At 41.0% G+C, this 10,915-nt stretch overlaps 1 protein-coding gene across 1 annotated transcript; it reads left to right on the forward strand.

Annotated features, from left to right (window-relative positions):
- Window positions 1-1,510: 1,510 nt before the first annotated feature.
- Window positions 1,511-10,610, forward strand: LOC104391019 (cytochrome P450 2D20-like). Its single transcript, XM_010000236.1, is given in 9 exon segments — window positions 1,511-1,517; window positions 4,154-4,318; window positions 5,614-5,763; window positions 6,838-6,995; window positions 7,452-7,530; window positions 8,242-8,429; window positions 9,209-9,350; window positions 10,385-10,432; window positions 10,435-10,610. Coding segments are annotated over 9 exon segments (1,113 nt in total).
- Window positions 10,611-10,915: the final 305 nt, after the last annotated feature.

The raw sequence follows: 10,915 nt of genomic DNA on the forward strand, positions 1-10,915 counted from the left end.
GAAGCTGTGAGGTTTTTTATGACTGTGTTGTTGGGGTCAGAGGGCCACATTTCTGCCTATGTTGTTCTGGACACATATCTACCAATCTTGTTATCTGCAGTCAATCTGGTGCAGAAAGTGCAAATGGTGCAGAATTGAAACACTTGTGGTGTTCCCTGCTGCATAAGTTGGATCTAACCATCCTAAGATCTATCTCAAATATTATTGTCATTTTTTGTGGTGAAAAGATGTAGCTATGTCAGGTCAGTCGCTGGAGCTGGGGCTTTCAGTGGAGAATGACTCTGCAATATGTCTGTTCTGAACACAAAGACAGATTGACCAGGTAATTTCAGAGTGCTGGGACCTTACAGGTCTTTTCCAACCAGAAGTTTTTGTGACCTGAGTGGATGAGGAGTTAAAAGCATAGCAATGCATTGTGCAGTTTCCACTGCTAAATGTTATGTATTTGAAGCCTCACTCAAAGCTACTTGGCTGCTACTTTGTTCTCAAATAACATCTTATCAAATGTGGTACAGTTTGTTCTTAGTATTTATGTCCCAGCAATGAATTGAAACATTTGCTTGCTCAGGGGTATCAGGACCATGCTTGTTTGATTGTCAAATCACCTGCACAGCTTTACTTTTGCAAGTGTTGGAGTAATCTTTCCAAAACTGACTTCACAGTGTGCTTTTGTGTTCACTAAAAATTGTAACAAGACTTTGGCTTCCTGTTAGCCTTTATTAAATCTTTCCCTTCTTGCCTTCTGAGCCCAGTCTTGGGTTACTATCATTTAGGAAGGCTGAGTTTTCTGTCAAAAATATAAACCCAGCAAATAATTCTGATAGTGTGTCCAGAAGATCCATCAGACAGGAATGGATCCATGCCAACACAAGTTTCCTCAGCTTGGTTTGGTTTCCACTATAGCTAATCCAGTGACATCAGGCACTGGTAACTATTCATGCATATGGATTTCAGATGGTTGGAAAATTCTCAAAACACTGAAACAGGAAGGATGATGGTAACATCTGGTAGGACATACAGATAGCTGGCTCATTTGGCTTCATCCTGCTTCTGACACTGGTGATTTGAATCTGATTCATGTTCTGTAGGAGGTGAATTCATTTGCTGATGTCAAAATACTGCACCAAGTATGAAATGTCTAAAACTAAGCAACAGAATATTGACCGAACAGATATGAGATAAATATGATCAGTTTTTGTCCATTCGTGAAATGTATGTACTTCAGCATTCCTTCTGACTTCAGCTGTCTGCACAGAACTAATTTTCTCCCAATTTTTTCAAAATTTTAAACTTGATATTTTGGTTTGAGTAAATGAGTTTTTCTGATTTGATGTTTTGCTGATCTCAGGCTCACAGTGGGCAGTTGTACTTGACTTGCATTGATTTTAGGAAGACTGTGGAGCCCACCTCAGCCCGTTTCCCACTCATACTGCCCAGCATGTCTTGTTGGTTTTGCACAGATGAGGTGGTAAAACTCCCACCTTTTCCATGCTGTCATCAGGGTATAGTGATGGCACGTAGGTACCTACAACAGCTGCAAAGCTTGGCCAAATGAAGGAGGTGGACTGATACCACCAAGTCATGTTACCTTCTTGGCATTGCCAGGTTTGCAAAATCCTGCATTTATGAATGTGTTGGAGGGCAGGGTAACATCTTGCTTAGACTTGTACTTCATTTTTAGTGAGGAAACTTTCTCTGTGCAAAACAGGGTAGGATCCTCTAGTATCTGACACACAGAGCTCTCCCCCTTCTGTGTTTCAAACTGAGTATGAATCCCATCCTTACCAGAGAACAGATTTTCTGTGTCTTGTTGTCCTGGTTTGAGCCAGGATGAAACTTATTGATAAATGGTAATAATAGACAGGATGCTAAAAGTGATTTATAAAATGTAGAAAATAAAGGCAAATTCTTCAATTACATTCCATACTAAAAAAATAAAATAATTACAATTGGAATTTTATATTACTTTTTATATGTAACAAGTGTTGATATTCTGGGGTTTTATTATTTAATTGTACTGTGAGTTTTTAAGCATTCTCTCCATGTCATGAATCCTCATTTGATGAAGCTTTCCAGTAAATGGAAAAAATAAAAGTGTTTGAACACTCGAGGACAATTTTTCAGAAACTACATGGAACAATGTTGTGAGCTGTGTGTACAGGCAGGTAAATCCGAACTTAAAACCACATTTCATTATAAGTTAAATTATGCTTGAGACTAAAGCACCTGGAAAATCTAACCTATTGTAACCAATGTGCAACACTCCTAATGTGAATTCAGTGATTCTGGGTTGAACAACTTTTAAAGTTCCCACAGTGGATGAAGCTGAATTCCACTCATCTCATGTCCAGTGGTCAGCAAGTGCTCTCACCCAGTGTCAATCCAGTCCAGGTATCCCAGTTCACACCAGCAGTTCCCTAACACATACTTCTTTCTCCAGGACAAATACCTGGAGTAGACGTGATTGCATTTTCTCATACTGTAGCTTGCTGCATCCAGCCAGGTGTGCTTTTGGTCAGGGATTAGCTCAATCTGTCTCAGCATGGTAAACGTAGGAGGTGCAGAGAAATAGCAGGCAGTGGCAAAGAGGGAAGGATGAGGGGGAGGGAAAGGAACCAAGACTTTACAGAACCTTCAGTCTACAGAGAGAAGTGGTGGAACAAGAAGGAGCATCACTTTTTCCAAGCTCCAGTACCTGCTTTTTTATAGACAAACTGATAAATCAGCTCTGAAATGCTGATACTAAGTCAAGGTTTGGTAGTCCTGATCATTTTTCTGTTAATTGTTGCGTTTTTCAGACTGCGAAAGGCATGCAAGCAATTCCCTCCTGGACCAACTCCTCTCCCATTGGTTGGAAACTTCGTGCACCTGAACTTCCAGTTTCATCGGGATCTTCTGATGAAGGTATCTCTTTAAAAATGCTCTTAATTGGTTCATTTTAGTCACAGTATAAATAAAATGGATACTTTAATAGCAAAGTGAAGTTTTTAAGTCTTAGAGAGTGACAGACAAAGTATGGACATATGAAGATCAACTTGATTCCTAGATTCAGGTTACCTTATGTGGAATATGTAATCTTGTGAGAAACTTACTGTCTTTTAAGAATCAAATAAATTTGGGAACAGAGTTTCTGACTTGTTATTAAAGTCTAAGAATAACAACAATTGAAAATATGCTTCTCCATTGCTGCTAAGTCCATACGTGTTACTTTTTAAAATTCTGGTGCATTAGCACTGTTTCATTGGATCACACAGTGGGTAATATGATGCTCGTGTATGTCTGCTTGTAATATAAAAAGGTCATCTTCTTTTCAGTGCCTCCCTCTACCCTGGCAGTAATTCTTTTAGTGGTTTCCAGGTGAACTCTAACTCAGACCTGTGCTAAGACAGTTGGCAGAGGTCACTGAGTGCAGTGCAGACCCTGACAGGCAGTGATGCTGTAACAGGGAGAGGAATGTTATAAGGAGAAGCAGTTGACTAGTGTGATCAATTTGGTGTAATTCTGCTGGCACCTTAGACGGTGTCTAAGGCCTGTTTTGTGTCATTGTAGGTGTGTTGGAGCAGAGTCCTATTCTTGGAAAAAGCTTTTTGATTGAATTTCATCTGTCGTACACCTGTCCCTCCTTGGATACTTCTGCTGTCTCCAACAGCCAGTGGTCTCCTCAGTACTGTGAGGAAACCCTGGAGACAGCTGCAGCTCACTGGCACTTCATGGCTGTTGAGTAGTTTCTGTCTCTGCATCCTCTCCTGGAGCACACAGATGGAGTGGGTTCAATCAGTGGGTTTCCTTTGGCAAAGGAAGGGCTAGCGGGAGGCATAGAGCTCCAGAGGGGGGCAGGGTGGGGCTGTTCAGTTAGCAAAGTGCAGATGTTTGGGTTAGATGTGATGCAGTGTGAAATTTTTCTTCCTTTTGCTGCAGTGTTGCTGCAGGCTGTGCTTTGAAAAGAAAATCACTTTCCCCTGGGTAAATACAATTGGCTGCTGAAAGCCTTGTTCTCAGATAAACAAGTGTGTCTACTTCTAACTGTAATTATATTTATGGGGATGATGTTCTCAGTACACAACTGGCTGTTGGGCCACTGCATAGCAACTGCAGTGCCTGTTTGAGATGTGTGGGCTTTTATCTGCTCCTTTCTGGCACTTTTTCCACTTAGAGTTGGCAGAAACTTATGGTAACATCTATACTTTGTGGTTCTCGTGGCACCCAGTGATCATACTGAATGGGTACCAGGCTGTGAAGGATGGCATGACCACATGCCCTGAAGATGTTTCTGGGTGGATGGTGGCTCCTTTCTTCAGAGCTATGGGCAAAGGAAAAGGTGAGATTTTCCTCCCAGGCAACTAGTGACAAGACGAGAGGGCATGGCCTGACGTTGTGCCAGGGGAGGTTTGGTTGGATATTAGGAAGCACTTCCTCATGGGGAGGGTGATTAGACATTGGAATGGACTTCCTAGGGATGTGGTGGAGGCACCATCTCTGGATGGCTTCAAAGAAAGACTGGAGGTGGCACTTCATGCCATGATCTAGCCAATGTGGTGGTGTTAGGTCATAGGCTGGACTTGATGATCTCAGAAGTCTTTTCCAGCCTTGGTGATTCTGTGATTATTCACCAAACATTTAATAGTGGCTGCAAACACAGTAATGAGGGTGAGCAGGAGGGTGTTATGGGTCTCTTGCTCATGATGGAAGGTATTTGGCAACCATAACATACACTGTTGGCAAACACATAAAGAAGGTTTGCAGTCATGTGATCTACAAGGAAATCACATGCAGCAAATTATTCTGTGAGGAGGCCAAGATCTCATCTATCTGGAACACAGTAAAAATGTCACCTAGAAACATCCCGAGCTGGAGTGTTGCCCAGGCTTGGGAAAGCTCAGTACAAAAGGCATCATGGCAAGTGATCAGCCCCCACCTGACTACAACCTCCCTCCAGGTAGTTGAAGATAGAGATAAGGTCCTCCCTGAGTGTCCTTTTCTCCAGGCTTTGATTGTGAGAGTGCCTCTGACACACAGAAATCCACCTTCCTTAACGTATTTCAGCAGTTTGCAGTCTTTTCTTTATCCTCACCTGCATTTGATCTGTGAAAGCAAATGCAGGTCGTTTAAAGCCAGACAAAGCATCACTAGCACAGCAGCACTTTAGGGCTCTTCAAGTAACCACTAGTGCATTTTGTCAGTGGAGTGATCTCCCTTCCAGAGAGCAAACAGAGCCCAAATGTCACTGATTGTTCATTTTCATCACCTTGTCCCACAAGCATCACATTAATTGATCTGTATCTTTTCTTGAGCATGATGACTTCAGTATAGCTAAAGCACATCTTCTGAAAAGGCATCTTAAGGTGTTTTGGTTTTTTTAAGACATCAAGAAATGGAGCACTCAGCAAATCCTTAAATTGCTATTTTAAAAGGTTAACTACAATCAATATTAAGAACATGTGATCTAGTCATAACATGGGTCTCTTTGGCTATGATTCTGGTTACTGCTAATTTCACCTAAAGATGCTTATGTCCCAGTGTATTTCCTTATTTACTCCATGTATTTTATAATATATTTTTAAATTAATTGTTCATGTCTATGGCAAATATTAATATGCTAGAGAACACCCTCAGGTATTATACTGGCAAATGGTCACTCCTGGAAGCAGCAGAGACGCTTTGGGATAATGACTCTATGCAATCTGGGAATGGGGAAAAAAAGCCTGGAGTATCAAGAGCAAGAGGAAGCCTCTCACCTGGTGGAGGTCTTCATGAACCTGAAAGGTATCTATCTGCTAAGAAATCTTACACTTTTCTGTCCTGGATTCATATCTTCAGTATGCAAACTTAGGTACCTCATTCTAGGTAGTTGCAGAGCAGTGTATCCAAATTTACCAAAACCCAAAGACCAGATAAAGTGTAATATCACAAGTGGGAATGTCTTTTTTAAAAAGCTGTTCATGAACCTAATGAAGTTGAGAACTTCTAAAATTCTACTTTCATGGGCTTACTGTCTGTCTATAATACAGTTGTACAATGTAACAATGTCCTTGAACTGCGAAGTCCAGCCATCCTCAGTAGGTCACTGAAGAGCACTGCAGATCTCAGTCATTTCTCCAAACCTTTACATTTCAATTACATTAGGTGCCATGAGATAAACTGGATCGTTTAAGGTCTGTCTGTCCAAGGAACTATTGGCAAGAGAATCAAAGAAAGTAGGAGGTGGGAGGGAACTTAAGTAAATTATCAGATTCATCTTAGAGTACAAGCCAGGTTCATTTCTATCCAAACCATTTTTGATGGATGTTTTTCTCCTAATTTTACACAAATTATCAGACAGAGATCTGGTGATCTGCTGTTCACAGCTGAGACTGTAATTTTATTATGTAAACTTTGCAGTTTTCATCCATCTATTCTGTTTCTTAAACCTTCCGAAGTTCCTTCAGTCTTTCCTCCTAAGTAGTTTTTTACATTTTTGAACGTTGGTCACTCTCTCCTCTTCATTTATCTCTAGTGACATTTTCTCCTTACTTCTGACTGGTCTTCTTCCACACATCTAAGAACAGCAAATTTTATAGGATATTCTCTGACGGATCTTGGCTGTACAGCATTGTTTCATGGAAAGGGCTATGGAATTGTTTTAGAGGTATGAGGAAAAAGTTTTAAGAGAGTCCTTTGCTCTGAGACTATGTTTGTTTCTCAGGAATTGTTATTAATGCCACATCTCTATCCCCCTTTGTGCCCCAGCTGGATAAAGAAAATATTTGATGTACTCTCTAATACATCTTGTCCTATCTGTACAAGGAACACCTGAAGAAAACATTGAGAATGAAAACTATTTACTGTGTTTGCAGGAAGACCCCGTGGATCCTTCTTTCGCTCTTTTCCATTCTATTTCAAATGTAATTTGTGCACTGTTTTTTGGATATTACTTATCTGATGAGGACAAAACCTTTCATGAACTGATCAGTGCCACAGAGTATTTATTCAGATTTGTAGGTAGCTTTATTCATCAGGTGAGTAAATAATATGCTTTTTTTTTTTTTTTTTTTCTAGAATAGGTAGAAAACAAACTCGGAGATACAAAAATGTGTCTCCACTAAATATGGAGCAACTGGCAAATGCAAACTGGGAGCTAAGAGGTGTCCTTGCAGACCTATTACTGCCTCCTTGGCTTTGAGGCCATTTTTAAGAGCTCTCTTGTTTCTTTGCAAGTTTAGGGGACATCTCTCTGTTGACTCATGGCTGTAAGTCTTGCAGTATTTCTGAGACTGTTAACAGAAGCCATTAAACTTAATATGAGACTGAGTGTGCTCCTCCCACCTCTGTTTACTCATCTCTCTCAAAAAAAGGGTATCATTGAATTCACTGTTCTGCTTTCTATTATTCTGCAGATTGTATGCTGACAATTTTATTATTTTCCTCTCTCACAAATAGTAAAATATTATGAATCTTTCTACTGTTCATTATAGCTTGCAATTCCCATGTTACAAAAACAATACATACCTTCTCTGACAGGCTTACAGTTCAACTTCTGTCAGAGGCTTTTTGGTAGGTACCTCCCACAACATACCATAAAAGCCAACTTTGCACTTAAAGTGTATTGAAGTACTCTTGAAAGTTTCCCCATGAATTAGACTTTGTGGTTTAGATCCTTAAAGAGGGACAAGCTAGGTGTAATGGGGACTGTGGATGGCATAGCAAATTCCATTGGCATTGGAGTTTTATAGGAAAAGGCAGACAACTAAAACACTGATGTGTTAGTAAACCTTTTCAACAAATCTGTCATATGAGAGTAGCACTATACAACTTTCCCATAGTCAAAATTAGAGAAACAGATTAAATTTGTGGATGATCAAAGCCAGGAAAACTTGTCAATACAGAGGAGGTTCAGGATATCCTGTTGCAAGAGCTTGCAAGATATTTGAGATAAGGTGAACAAAGCAATCCCTTAATACCTTCAAGCATGAAGCTGAGTGACCCACCCTACACCCACTAGGCATTCTGTAAGATAATGGCAGAGCTGGAGTAAGTACAATATAGTGCTTGTTGTTCATTCTGGACCACACTGTTGTGGGGTTTTTTTCCTGCAAATTTTTATTTTCATATATTAAATTAAAGCATTAATTCATATTAAATCACAGGTTATAGACTTCATGTACTATGTTGAAATAATACATTTTCCTGTTGCTCTAAGAAAAGAGACGAGTACAAATATTTTATGCATTTTTTTCACCTGCAATGGTGAATCTTTCTCCGCAGAGAAGGTGCAGAAGGAGTTGGATGCTGTTTTGGGTCCTTCCCAGTTAGTTAGCTATGAAGATCGCAGAAAACTGCCCTACACAAACGCTGTGGTCCACGAGATCCAGCGTTTCAGTAACATTGTCTCTGTTGGCATGCCCCTAATATGTGTGAGGAACACCACATTGTTAGGATTCCCTGTCAAAAAGGTACAAGTCTCTGTTCTTTCTTCAGCACAGAGATGTTTATATTTTATTCCAGTTTTGTAACCCAGTTTCCATCTGTAAGTTGTTCTCCATATAACGCAGGAATGTGGTGCCTGGGGAAGAGTTACCGTTTGCGGCTCCATGATTGAAATAAGTCTCTTGCTCAGCATCTTGATGCTCAGGCAGCTGATAAGACCCCTGCCCCTGCCACGGATACCTTGAGCTCCTGCCTTGCTGATCCACAGCACAACTGGAGAGAACAGCCAGGGTTGGTGAAGGTTTCACTCTATTCTGTCTGCTTCTGACAGCCAGGTGGCTAAGGCACACAAACTGGTCTGCTGGGAGCATCTAGTAAAGAAAAAGCCTGAGGTACTATTGCTAAAAGGGCTGAGATGTTGTCAATGAAGTATTGTGGATATTTCTGGATGCATTTCTCTCTCTTTGAAGCCTGAAGGACATTTCCAATGGTGGCACCTGAATATCAACAAAAGGGTCCTACTAGGAGTGTTATTAAGAGTAGTAATAAAAGTGGTCACAATGCAGTTGTACCAACATTACTAGTGCTGTTAACACCCACTGGCATAGCTCCAGGGCTGAAAATCAATAATTTCCAACTCAGAAAATGATCACAAACTCCAGTTTTCTAGGGAAATGGTCTTCTAACCACATAATATCTGCTCATTATAAAGGTAAGGCAACAAGAAGCAGTTTTATCTGCCAGGCAGAAACTGATGGGTGAGAGGCTAGTAGCTGGAACTGAATCAACAGTTTTTTCCTTGCAGGGTACTATCATTATGCCAAATATAGCATCTGTTCTGTATGACCCTGTACAATGGGAGACACCTCAACAGTTCAACCCTGGCCATTTTCTGGATAAAGAAGGAAACTTCATGCCTCAAGAAGGCTTCTTACCATTCTCAGCAGGTAAATGCACTGGCAGATTGAACTGACCCAACAGATTAGATGGAGAACACAGAAGTGTGAGACTATAGTATTTTTTCAGATAACTAGTTCTATCTTTACTGTTTGCTGCTTTTAAAGAAGAATACTGGCCTGTAACTGTTAAGGGAGATGCTTCTGTGCTGTCAGCCCCCAACCTGCTTTTAGGACAGTATAGTGGGAATTCGACTTGAGCTCCTGAACCTCCTAGGCTTATTGCACACTGTGCTCATCCACAAGTTTTTTGTGTAGTATTCTTAAGATGTTGGGGTTTTCTTTTCCTGAAAAGCAATGTGTTTCGTTGGTGCTGGAGTAACTTGCAATCCCTTTTAAAGGAATAAGCTGAAAGAAAAGCAGAATGCATCCTGGTAAACAAAGGATTAAGTTCTTGCTTACAGAACTGAAAATCCAGTTGCAAAAGAAGCAAATAATGTAACCGTGCACAGTTAGAAAATACACTTAGCAGTAAAGTTCCATTGGCTTTTTCTTTCATTTGTTTCATTTCTTTCATCTTTTGTCTGCTAATCTGGAAATGTGAATGTATTGTTCGCTTGTCCTGCTCATGCCATTGGTTCCAATGAGGAACTTTTGGAAATGAACATTAGACTTCTTGCTTTGCCTGTGGAGTGATCAAGCCTTTGCTCAATTGCAACTGCCATTGCTAAGTAATTTTGACATGCTGACCTTAAAAGCATGTGCAAACAGCTGCCTGATTCTTGTGTATGACCTTGAAGCTCAACATCTCCTGTAAAAGGAAAATAATTTTCTGCCAAGTCAAGCAAGAAATTATGATGATGATGCCTTAGGGATTTTCACTGAGATTTTCATTTGGTGTCTTAACCTATGACATTGGATGGGATCTTTCTGAGAAAGAATTCATAATGTTTTAGTTCTGTAGCTTTCATGATCCTGGCCTCGAACAAAAAAAAAGCCCTCTGCTTATAACAAGAATGAACAAAGTGATTATGAAACAAAAAAATTCCTAGATACTCATTGTCCTTCCCTGGCTCCTTCTGCAGGGCACCATGTGTGTTTGGGGGAGCATCTAGCAAGGACCGAGCTCTTCATTTCTTTGCCAACCTGCTGCGGGCCTTCACCTTCTGGCTGCCAGAGGGAGTGACAGAGATCAGCATGGAGCCCATTCTGGGGGGCACACTGCAGCCCCACCCCTACAGGCTCTGCCATTCCATGCTAGGCTGCAGCAGATCACAGACCAGCAGGAGGCAGCTGCCTGTACTTCAGTGAATTTCCTCGCAAATGTATAAGCCTGCTTCTTCTATCCAGGACACCGATACTAATCTATCCCAGGGCTATTCAGAAAGCAGATGCAAGCCCAGATCCAGACGTCCAGTACTTTTGGTCTGGTCCTTGTTAAAGTCCCAGGTATTCTCCCAAGGATCTTAATCATGTTCTCCTCTTGGACAGCATGTAAAGCAAGACATGGGGGTTCCCAGCTGAAGCCAACGTGCTGTGTTGCCTCGTCCTAGCCCAGCAGAATGGCCATGATGCTATTCCTGAGCAAACCTCAGTAAAATCCAGCAGAGGATCTC

This window comes from Chaetura pelagica, unplaced genomic scaffold (genome assembly GCF_000747805.2).
Source record: "Chaetura pelagica isolate M959 unplaced genomic scaffold, ChaPel_1.0 scaffold20, whole genome shotgun sequence".
NCBI lineage: Eukaryota > Metazoa > Chordata > Aves > Apodiformes > Apodidae > Chaetura > Chaetura pelagica.